This window comes from Fulmarus glacialis, unplaced genomic scaffold (assembly GCF_000690835.1).
Source record: "Fulmarus glacialis isolate BGI_N327 unplaced genomic scaffold, ASM69083v1 scaffold15789, whole genome shotgun sequence".
In the NCBI taxonomy this organism is placed as follows: Eukaryota; Metazoa; Chordata; class Aves; order Procellariiformes; family Procellariidae; genus Fulmarus; species Fulmarus glacialis.
In genome coordinates, this window is record NW_009235319.1 from 680 (window position 1) to 12,073 (window position 11,394).

At 40.8% G+C, this 11,394-nt stretch overlaps 1 protein-coding gene across 1 annotated transcript; it reads right to left on the minus strand.

Annotated features, from left to right (window-relative positions):
- Positions 1–590: 590 nt before the first annotated feature.
- SNAPC3 (small nuclear RNA activating complex, polypeptide 3, 50kDa) lies at positions 591–4,640 on the minus strand (the record flags this gene model as incomplete). The annotated part of the gene is made up of 4 exons (XM_009585988.1): positions 4,570–4,640; positions 3,279–3,363; positions 1,266–1,370; positions 591–740 (listed from the first exon to the last, which is right to left on the minus strand). Coding segments are annotated over exons 1-4 (411 nt in total), but the record flags the coding sequence as incomplete, so codon positions are not given.
- Positions 4,641–11,394: the final 6,754 nt, after the last annotated feature.

Below are 11,394 nucleotides of genomic sequence, written 5' to 3' on the forward strand. Positions count from 1 at the left end.
TGAGCAGTGGTTTGACGAGATGACCTCCAGAGGTCCCTTCCAACCTCAACCATTCTGTGATATGATATATATATGTGATATAACATATTATCAAAATGATGCAATTTCAGTATTTTCAACTGTTTTCAACTTTTCATTGACCCCTTTTGCACATCCCCAGAGAACACCTGGCAATTGTGGGAGAGGGAAATAATCTTTATTCCTACTTTTGATCAGCACGCACTTGCAAACACCAAAGCATATGAGTTCAGAGAGGGATGGTCTACTTTTAGCTTTCTATTACCTCTGGTGTTTTAGAAGATAGCTCAAAGTAAAGTCAGTCCACAGGGATACATCTATGAAAGAACTCGTTGCCTGTGTGACTACTTCCCTGCAGTAGCATTAATGATGTTTTTCTTGACATCGCTCAAAACAGGTCAGCTTCGTAACACCACCAGGAAGTATTTACTTGCAGTGCAACCCACAGGAAGAACCAATGCAGCCTAATTTAGTGCTGAAGAAAAAACAACAAAGCAAAACTCTGCCTCCCTCTCTCCTGTATGTTTTCAAAGCTCTTACACATGTAGAGGGTTCCAAATAGAAGGTTTTACCTTGCTGATGTGCTCTGGTGCTTGATCTGGCTGACTGCTGAACTCGCCACCTATCTGAAGGTCACTGACACAGGAAATCGAGTCTCTCAGCTCGGTGAGCTTCTGGCTGCCCAGTACAAGGACTGTCTGATAGGGTTTGTGATCTTTATGCTACGAAGAAGAGGAGCATACAAGCTTCAAATAAAAATCACTTGTCAGCATCAGTACTGCTCTTCAGTTGACAGCTTGAGGTCATTAATGGCAGCATATGGTACATCACCTCTCTCTGTACCAGATTTTAAACAGCACCTTGCCTCAGCCTCTCCTAAGGCTGCCATTTATTAGTTTTATTCAGAAACTCAAAAGTCACATTCCCCACCGGAAAGTACAGGAAAGGTAGAAAGTCTGAGCATGCTTACCCCAAATCCAGAAAGAGTACTGTAGTTTTCATGTATTTAGTTTCAGATTTTGAGCTTCCTGTGAAATCAATTAACTGCTGAGTAATTATTGTAAAAATTTCTTTCTGTAAACCACTAAGAGAATGAAAGCCAAATTCTGAAAAAGCGTTAAGAAGTTACCACAGTTGAAAGGTTTACCACACTCCCTCAGCAGACTCACTGATTTTAGCTGCTTGGGAAGATATTACCTGAGTAAGGAAGAGACATCAGAATACAACCTAGAGAATTTAGTACTAACCTTCTGAAATATGACAGGATAGAAGATGTTCAGAGTTAAAAGTAGTTCCCCCTCCTCAACTAGATCTGTTGGATTGTCTGGCCTCTTTCCAATTGCATGTGACTCCTACAAAAATAAAGATACATATATATATATATATTCTATTGGCAACCACTTATATATCACAGCCCCTGGATAAAAGTCTGAGAAATGCTGTTCTAACTCTAACTCGTTTTTAACTGTGTGGCCTTCTGAATTGGTAACAGCCTACCTCCTCTAAGATGGAAAGGTGAGAAACTGCTGTAATTACTGATTTCAAGCATTTTCCTTCATTCCTCAGCTTTGGAGAACTGAGGTGCTTTCAGCAATTACGACACAGCTGGCTACTCCTTGGCTACTGAGAGACCCTGCATAAAAGAATTAAAGCCTGCTGCCACTCTGCCCTCATGGAACCCAGATGCTACCAACTTCCATCACTTAATGCTTTGAAATGCTCTTTGAATGCTTTCACATGTAAAGGGGGATTGCAACCCTCAACTTGAGAGAGAGTGACCTAGAAGCTAGCCATAGGATGAAGTATATGAAAATAAAAGTTAGTGCAATGCTGCCTCTTATTAGGGAAGCTTGATATAGCTGGAGGTCTCAATTTCTCCAAAATCCAAAACAAAAATCCAGCACTGCCCTTGCCACACTGCTATATTTTAGAAAAGTGAAAGCATTTCCACATTTCCATCCTACTTTGTGTTTAAGACATAGCCTAGCTGTGAGAATGAGGGAAGGCACTTTGCTGTGGCAGTCAGTTTCCTCCTTTTTCAACAAATCAAGAGAGAATACTGACTGCATAAACACTTCCCACCAGCACAACGTGCTCTTCAGATTTAATAACAGGAGCATGCACTCTGCGAGACTTCAGTTCAGACATACTTGTGCTCTATCCCTTGTATCTCCCTTCTTCATGCAACACACTCCAAACTCACGTTTCTTTATGCTCTGATCCTGTTCTAGGACACCGCGGTCAAAACCAGCTCTGACACACAAACCAGTTACCACAGCTTGCTTAAAGGATGCAGTAACTGACCACGTGCTCGTTCTTCAGAAATAGAAATAATACACCACTCATTGAAACCCTTTATGAAGATTCCTATTGCAAGTATTTTCTCAGCTATGCTCTAGGCTAAGAGTCCAACACAGTTGATGCATCTCAGCTGATACATGATGTTTACATCATATGCCTGGGCCTCTGGACAGCTGAAACAAAATCACTCATGACAGACCAGGAAACCTCAAGGGGAAAAAATGTTTAATAGCCACAAGTGAGGCTCCTTCCTCACTACACCTCCATCCCTAATGTTTACAGTAGTTCATGGCTTGCTTATTCAAGCCGTGGACTCCAGCACTGTGAAATTTAAGAACTTAAAGTTTTCCTGTTCAGGACTATAACGATTGTGAAGAACTCTTAAAAAAAGAGGTACTAAGAATAGTTAAAGGAATTCCAAGATGGCTTTTGAGGGGCTGATCACTACACTCCTGGTTCCTGACAGCTCAGAACGGCTGAGAAACTTGGGTTACAAAGCTCAGAATTAGGAACTTACTGCCATCATGTTCCTACTGTCTTCCTCTTTCAGGCCCACAGAAACTAGCTGAATCATTTACACATTAAAGCTTAGATTCCAACACAGGACTCCAGGAGCAAAAACATTACACATTTTGTCTAGCTCTGTGATAAGTTCACATGATGCTCAGTAGACTTCATCCCCTACACAATGCTTTAGTAGCAACCAAATAAAAGCAGTCATACAGTAGTAATGAGCTGGAATTCCTCCTTACTACATTCGGTACTAACAGACTGTAAGAGCAGAGTTCCTGTCCTATCTTTCTATAAAATGTCTTTACTATTAACCATTACTTGCAAACTCATATTTGCAAACATGTACAGTGTACAGAGATTCATAGCGGTGAAAAAAAAAACAACCAGAAGTTGGATTTTGGCTGTGTGGACTCTCTTAAGACCCTACAAGATGACAGGGAACTTACCATCTCATAAGCAAGAGTTTCTTGTCTGCAAGCTCGATCCACAATAATTGTTTCTTCTCTCCTCTCTAACGCCTTCTTTCTAATTCTGAGGGTCAGGAACACAGGACAAAATTTCATTCAACAACTTCCATGCAGAATGTCTAGGTACATTTTTAAACGACACATGCTACTACAGTGCAGCTTTCAAAAAGCAGCATTTGCGGCTGTCTTAGTATGACAGACTAACTTATAATACTCTTGTCTCCTGACTTCCATAAAACCTGGTCGTACACAGGCCAGCTTGTGGATTTCAGCTTGTATTTTTCTTTCCCCTTATGTGCAAATTACAGGTTGTTTGAGAAAAAAACAACAAAATGTTGCCTGAAGATGCTCTCCAAGAAAGAACACTTTGTTAACTTTGAGGAAGCTGTTTCAACTATCCCTCCCACTTCAGAGAAATTCAATTCATGTTCAAGCAAAAACCAAGAAAAAACCCACAAACTCTGAACCCCGTGACATAGATACTTTTCTAAAAAAACTTCAGTATCATTTGTAGAAGAAAGAGTATCATACATAGAATATCTACTAAAACACATGTATTTAACCACTGCACAAACACCAAATCCTTTTTAAATTCCAGGACAAGTCTATTTACCCTCCAGACCTTCCTGAAGGAACAATCAAACTTAACACTGATCACAACCTTAACACATTTCTTTACATTAGTACTACGCAAACTGAAATTCAAGTACAGTAAAGGTCTGAACTGGCCAAGTATGAGTTCAAAGTTCACTAACCGATAGAAACTTAACATATATTGCTCAAGCTCTGAAATGCACCAGTAGAATCAATGAATTCTATAAAGAGTGGGTTCAGATGAAGAGGTACCTGGCTACAACTTTAGTACTTACACTTTGCCTGTTACAATGTGACTGTGGGTTACTAGAGGTAAGAGCTACAGATTTATTTCACAAGGCTTTGGAGAAACCTCCCACACATGGTTAAGAGAAGTCCCCTGCATGCTCCAAATTTAGTTCAGAAGTACCTAGATCCAGAAATCCTAAGTTTTTCCAATAAGAAAGATGACATATTCTGTATATCTTAATAAAAAAATCCTAAGCAACATTCAAGGAGAAGGCTCATACCAATTATCCCACCATAGGCTGGTGTTTCTGCCCTTAGAGTATTTCTGGCCACTGCTTCAGAAACTGCACCATTGCCTGGAAAGGGAACAAGCAGCCAGCCATGCTTTTGGGCTTGTTTTCCACCCCACCCCATAGCAGGGCACTGTGAGTACGCCGTAAGGACATACCTAAGAGTTAGCAGACTGCTATCTTCAGGAATAACATCTGGGTCCTTTTCTTTGTCAGAAGACATTAACATATCAATGCTAGGACAATAAAGAAAATAACTATTATACATTTTTTCAGACTTACTTCATAACAAAAATCAGTTAAGCTATTCTTAAAAGGAACAAAGACAAATGTGAATAAACAAGACATAGCTTGTATAGCCTGAATCAGGGCAAAAGGGCAGTATGGTTGTTAAGCTAATGAACCTGAAGACAGAGAGTCCTGGAGTTTATATCTGGCTTTCACAGAGATTGGGTAAATTTTCCCTTTATTTTGCATTCTGCCTAATGGAGCACAGCTGCCTAGAGAGGTTCAACAAGCCCCGTTCAAAATATGTGTCCAATACTTTTTATAAACTAAAAATGCTACTTGACTTTTTCAAATCTCATCCACCTACTCTGATTTTCTGGTGATATATGGCAAAATTGATTCAACCAAAAGGAATCATCAACCTGTATGGTAAAGCTAACACTCCCCCCCTCAGGTACAAACATGGGCAAGCCACCACATTTACAGGAGCTGTCACTGCTGTATTAAGGTATTAATTTATGCCACATTTCTTCCAGTGGGAATAAGACAACACTTCTGCCAGAAGTGACAGGTCTGTTCTTCCTTGCATCCTTCTTTCCGTCCTCAGACCCTTTTCACCCTCACTCTTCTTGTGTTTGCACAGAATCCAAAATATAGCTAACCATAGTTTTTTGCTGTAGTGCAAATCACTGCAGGATGTCGGAAGGAGAAGTGGAACTGCTTTTGACTGCAGCAATGATTTAAACTGATTATACAAATGCTCTATTTTCATAACACAAACGAGGATGAAATTTCTCATAAACATGCCACAAAAAATTGAATCCTGTGGGATACCATAACTGCTCCCCTGTTTAGGAACATACAGAATAATGCTGACTCAAAGACAGTAATAACTTTGTATTAATCACAAAAGAATTTTGTCCAACTTAAAAATAGTTTGAGAAAATATTACTTAAAACGGAGAAGTATCACCTGCTTTGACTCAGACTTGATCTCTTGTCTCTCTACTGTTGCAGACTATATAAAGGCAGGGCTTATACCACTGCCTAAGTCCCTGTGCAATTTGAATCCCAGCAAACTCTTGTGCAAATCCATCTCTTTATGGGACAAACAAACCACTGGTGAAGTCCAGGAAAAATTTTTGGAGTGTACCACTTATTCTCGATATAATTTATGATGTGATTATATTCTTTTTCATTATCATCTTAAAACGTTCCCCATAATCTTATAACATTCCCTATGTCAACAATACTAAGCTAGGTAATACCATCACTGCAGTAACGAATAAGCCTTTAGAGTGGAGCTGCATAGGAATATACAGTAATTGAGAAATGGAAGTCTGGAATCAACTGGTATCAGCTGACAATAAGCAAAAGTCAGAGACAAAATTTTGGTTGTGGGTAGATGGGCTAGTTCTGATGACCCAATAAAGTCACTCCGTATTGAAGATAACTTGAGTTTACTATTGTTTAGTTAGTTTCTTACCATCCAACAGTACACAAAGAGTTTTAACCTTCCTGTCTTACAGATTTCATCCCAAACAGAAAATTGTTCTTCTTGAGAAAAAAGGATTCCTTCAGAAGCACCATTTCAAAAGAAACTATGCAGCGATTAGTTACAACGTCTTGGAAACAGAATCAACTTTATCCTTAGACTCCCACTCGAGGGAGTAGAGGCAGAGGCAACGGACCGAGTCCTGTATCGAGTGCAGACTGAACCACTGCTGAGGAATAGTAATTTAACGTAAAGGAGAAGAACAGCGCTTTGGAGAATACAGAGCAAGCATTAGTTTTTAGATGAGGCTGTTGTCCATTCAGCATACATTAGTGTTATGACAACCCATCTAATGAAGTAATAGCCCCTGACAGGTAGAGCAACTCACAACTGACCCTTCTGTGGAATCGACAACCCACCAGCATGACCAGACTATTTATCTATGTCTTCCTGCACATGGCTCCGTGACTCCATTCACCAAAAAGCCCTGAGTCACTTTAAGACCTGCCATTTTGAAGAAACGACTGCGTATTTTGGTCTTTAAACACCGCATAGGTTATTTGCAGGATCTGAAAATGTCTATTAACTACCATTGTGAAGTTTCACCTGCATCAAAGGTGACAGTCTCCCATTTCCCTTCTGTGCATATGTATGCTGTCAGAACTCACCAACAATACTTGTGCTTTCCTTCCCTCCCACGGCTCTAGGCCACGGATCTCTGGCTGTGGTATCCACACCATGCCCACTAATCGCCCACTGCAGGAAAACAACCTAATGTTCCCCAGAAAGCAGCTCCAAGCAGACACAGGGTAAAATAGTTGGCATGTAAGCTGCTTCCTCTTTTTCCTTGTAAAGACAGAAAGGTAACTAGTACAAAGAGAAACTGCCACTGAATCACTGACAAGTTCCGAGGACCCTTGTGAGCCCAGATAGTGCCATTTCTCACTCCCAGAAAGTCAGAAATCCTCAATTTCTAAAGGAATGTTACATGCAGAGCACCTTTTTCAGTATTTTGAATCAGTCTAATAATTCATTACATATGTCATTGTACCACATGCACTGAAGCCTTGAAAGGCTTTGCTGTATGGCCTTTTACACGTGGCTCCAGGCCACGCTGGAGCTCCTCCTGTGTAACTGCACTGCAGCCAGTGGAACCACATCACTAACACTTGGTCCATGGTCCTGAGGAAACCAGGCTTTACAAATGGAAAGTATATGCTAAACCCTCCAGAAATTAAGGCTAAGTAGTCAGTCACCTAACAGATGAAAGTGCAGGCAATACCAAGTTTGCACCGGGCACACCTCACTCCCGAGAGCCACAAGCATGGGATTCCACCGTGTCCCAACACAGAATATTCCCTGCATGCAAGACAAATATACTCAGTGCACTCAGTTTTGGTAAAGGGGAAAACACTGGCCATACTGTTTAATGGACATTGAAGTGAACTGCAGGAGAGTGACGAGGAACAATAGTTGAAGGTCTCACTTGAAAAAAACATGCAAAGTGTTGTATGAAATTTATGTCCCCAAGAAAGATATTTTAAGGTGGCTAGAAATAAAAAGGCCAAAGGCAAGTCTGTGGAAATTTGGACATGGAAATAGACTATCAGTGAAGCCTTTAATCACTGTGACTTTACTTTTCTCAGAATACTCTGGCAGCACAACGAGCTTTCTCAGTTTTAAAAATTAGGAGATGCTTTTGTATTTTGCCTGATATTTTCATAATAAACAGATACAGTGTTTATATTACTCTTTATATTGCATATATTTTAAGGGCAGTACTTTCATCACCTTTGAGACACTAATACTACAAGACGCTAAATACTAATACGTTAAGACGCTAATGCTAGCTTAATGCAGCTTTATAACACATCCCTAGAGATATTTACAACTACCCCTTCTAATAAAACAAGAAGGTGAATTAGGGCTGAAGTGGAATAAGGTACCTGTAAGCCTCACCTTCCTTGACCTACCTAAAACCCACACTGATTTGAGTCTTAGCCTGTCCTATATGTACACAACAAATCACTCAGAAGGCAAAACAGAATGACATAACTTAGCATTTCCAACATTCAAGCACTTCAAAAGCTCAACCAACAGTACTAAAACCCAAGGTAAACCTCTTTGCTCACAGACCGCTAAGGCATTTGAACAAAACTTAAAACTTTACCCTCCTGACACTTTGGTTATTTAAGAGAACTATTGATGGAATCTCCTAGCTAAGGACACCATTTTACACCTGTTTAAAATCTGATGAAAACCCAAGCAATATCTATAACGACTGTCTGCATACAACTTGAGCAGTACGCAAAGCATTCTTATTGAGTCAAATTCAAGTGAGTGAAGATGGAATTTTTTTTCCTGCATTCTGTTTGCAGGAATGTATTACAAGAAGAAAATAGAAGAAAAAGAAAAAAAAGATTAACTACAACACACTGAGATGCACAAAGAGTTAAACGTTTAAACATTACACCATTTTTCCTCACCAGGAGACTCTAAATCATAAAGAATACTTACACTATGTCACTGTATTCTAAAAAAAGATTTAACTATGGATATTAAAAAACTTCATCCTCAGTCTTTGAAATTCTCTATTTTAAAAATAGATATAGGAGGACTATCCACATCTTCCATCTCTCTTCTACCCAAATAAAACCTCCTTAACTTGCCAGAAGTTCCCTTACAAGCAGTTCACAGTCAGAAAAATATACGTTTATACACAGGACGTGTTCACTGTAGTGCCTAGAAAACTATATTTATGCCAATAATAAATGTGACCCCAAGACACCATTGAACAGATCTTGGTGTAGTCCAGTGTTTTCATCCCTTCTCAAGGGAGGAATACAAACAGCTCAGAGCAGGCGAGTGAAAGTGATCAGAGGTAGCAATTTGAGGTTGGCCAATGTTAAGGAGAGACTCAAGAGGCTAGGACTATTTAATTTAAAAGCAAAAGCACATGGAGATTAGGGATTGGGATTTCCAGCCTGCACAGGGGAAAGGTCACACCAGGATGTGCAGGTTTATCTTCATTCTCCTGCAAAGCCAACAAGCAGCTGCCACATGATCGGTTCTCTCCCCCTCATAGACCGCCTGTACTTTTTTTCTTTCCCAAACCTCTTCACTAGACAGCACCACTTCCCACAGTACACTCAGCTGCAAACAGACAGCACTATTCTAACACTAGCAAACACAGACAGTAGATGAAATGTAGCAGTCATAGATTGAAGAAAGCAAAACAGAAGAAAAAGCAGAATGAATGAAGGGAAAAATAAATAAAGCATAGAAAATCTCCTTGGAATTCAAGGGAAAATAGCAATAGACAGGTGCAAGCAACAGGGCCACTGCAGAGAATAGGCCACGGCATAGGAGCAATCAGAGACTATCTGCACTGGGAAAGCTTACAGAATAATACCCACAGTTGCTGCAACACCAGAATACACAAACTGTTTTTAATACTAACATCAGCCCCTATTTTTACTAAGCCTAGTAATGGTAAAAAATTATCCAATTATCACCAGAACTATGACAGTTGAAGTAAAGCATTATTTTAGTTAAGCTAGCATTAGAAAAAGTGAGAATGCCCGGCAAATTTTTTCTCTGTTGGCAAGGCAAGATACAATTCACTAAATGTTGATTTCTTCCTGATTAAAAATGCCCCTAAAAGTCTTGATTTCTGAATGGCTTACTAAGCTCTCACCATTACACGCAACACTCACAGGTATATTTTGGCTCAGGCGTTGAACTCCGTGCTCCTGGGTTCCTCTTCCTATTCTCTGTTTGTTCCTTGTCTTTTACTAAAGCAAGAGATGTTCCTACCCATCTTTCTCCTTCCTCTGAAGTACCATCATCATTTAAACAAACAATAATTATCAAATGAACTTTGTCCAGTTAATGACTTCATCTCAGATAACGTTGCTAATGTTGTTTCTGCTGTCGTGTTATCCCCATAATTTGGGGTATAACTGAAAACATTTAGAAGTACATGCTCATGACACACCACCTGCATTTTTTGTATGTATCTTGTATGCGGGGCACTGAAGGAAAAGCCATCAAGAAGAGCTCGATATATAGTGCAATTTGAGCTACATTCACTAAATTATGCCTTCTGCATCACTTCTGAGACTGTTTATTCTCTTCAGTACATGAAAGTGAAAAACCTGCATCATGCATTTGAAATAGTTCGTAAATACTTCTGCACCTTTGAAGAAACAACAGCTGAAGGACAGAACTTGCTCAAAGCTATACAGATAGCAACAGAACCGTGGCATGTCTTCCTTACGGATGAGCTACAGACAACTCATCAACTGTGATGCCTTCTGCAGGAATTACTGCCTGAAATCAGGCCTCTTCTACAGGTGAGAGATGATTCTCACTATTCATGTGACCTGAAAGCCTTTCAGCCTTAGCGTGTTAGATCCCGCTGCTTCAACCCCTAGATGGTTCTCTTTTTCTTTCAACACTAGTTTGCAATTCACTGGTCCACAAACATGAATGAAGTTACAAGTGCAAAACAAGAGAACATTCTTCCTTTCCCAGCCCTAGTGCCACCTCGGCTGCCTCGGCAAGCAGCACTATCCCCCGCACAAAGAAGCACTTGCATAGCTTTGACTTCACCACCAGCCCTGACAGAAACAGCTAGTAGGGGCTAAGGACCCAGAAGAGCTCAGCAGTTAATGTATGTTGCCAGTTACCAGAACTCAGTTAAACGATGTTAACACAAACAGATGCCAGGCGCTTTTTCTTCATATAAGGTATGCCTTTCATTTTGCAACTGGGGCCTCCTGAAACGATGTACACGTTTAGATACTTTAAGGTTTACCTAACGAGTAATATGTTGTTAAGTATTTACTTAAATAACTTGTTAAGTGCTGAACTGTTCGTTCCTGAGTTCAAGGCCGTAACATTCACGTTTCCGCCAATGGAGCACTACCCTCTAGAAACACGATGCCTTCCTTCTCCACTTCATATTCACCCGGGAGATAAAAACCCCACATGGCACAGACCCGGAAAAAGCTGTTCAGAAGCGGATTTGGCCGGGCACCTCCTGCATCTCTTGAGGCACCTGTGCAGCGTCTGAGCGAGAGCACCTACTACCGCCGGCGCGGGGCGGCATCCCCTGCGCCAGCACTGAGCGAGGCCGAAAGCTTCCTGCTAGGACTGCGGCCGCAAATTCCCGCCTGGAGAAAGCCGGTGGTTTCAGCCCTTCCTTGAGCTGAGCGGCATCGGGCGGGCCCGGGCCCGCACACCGCCGCGCAGGCCCG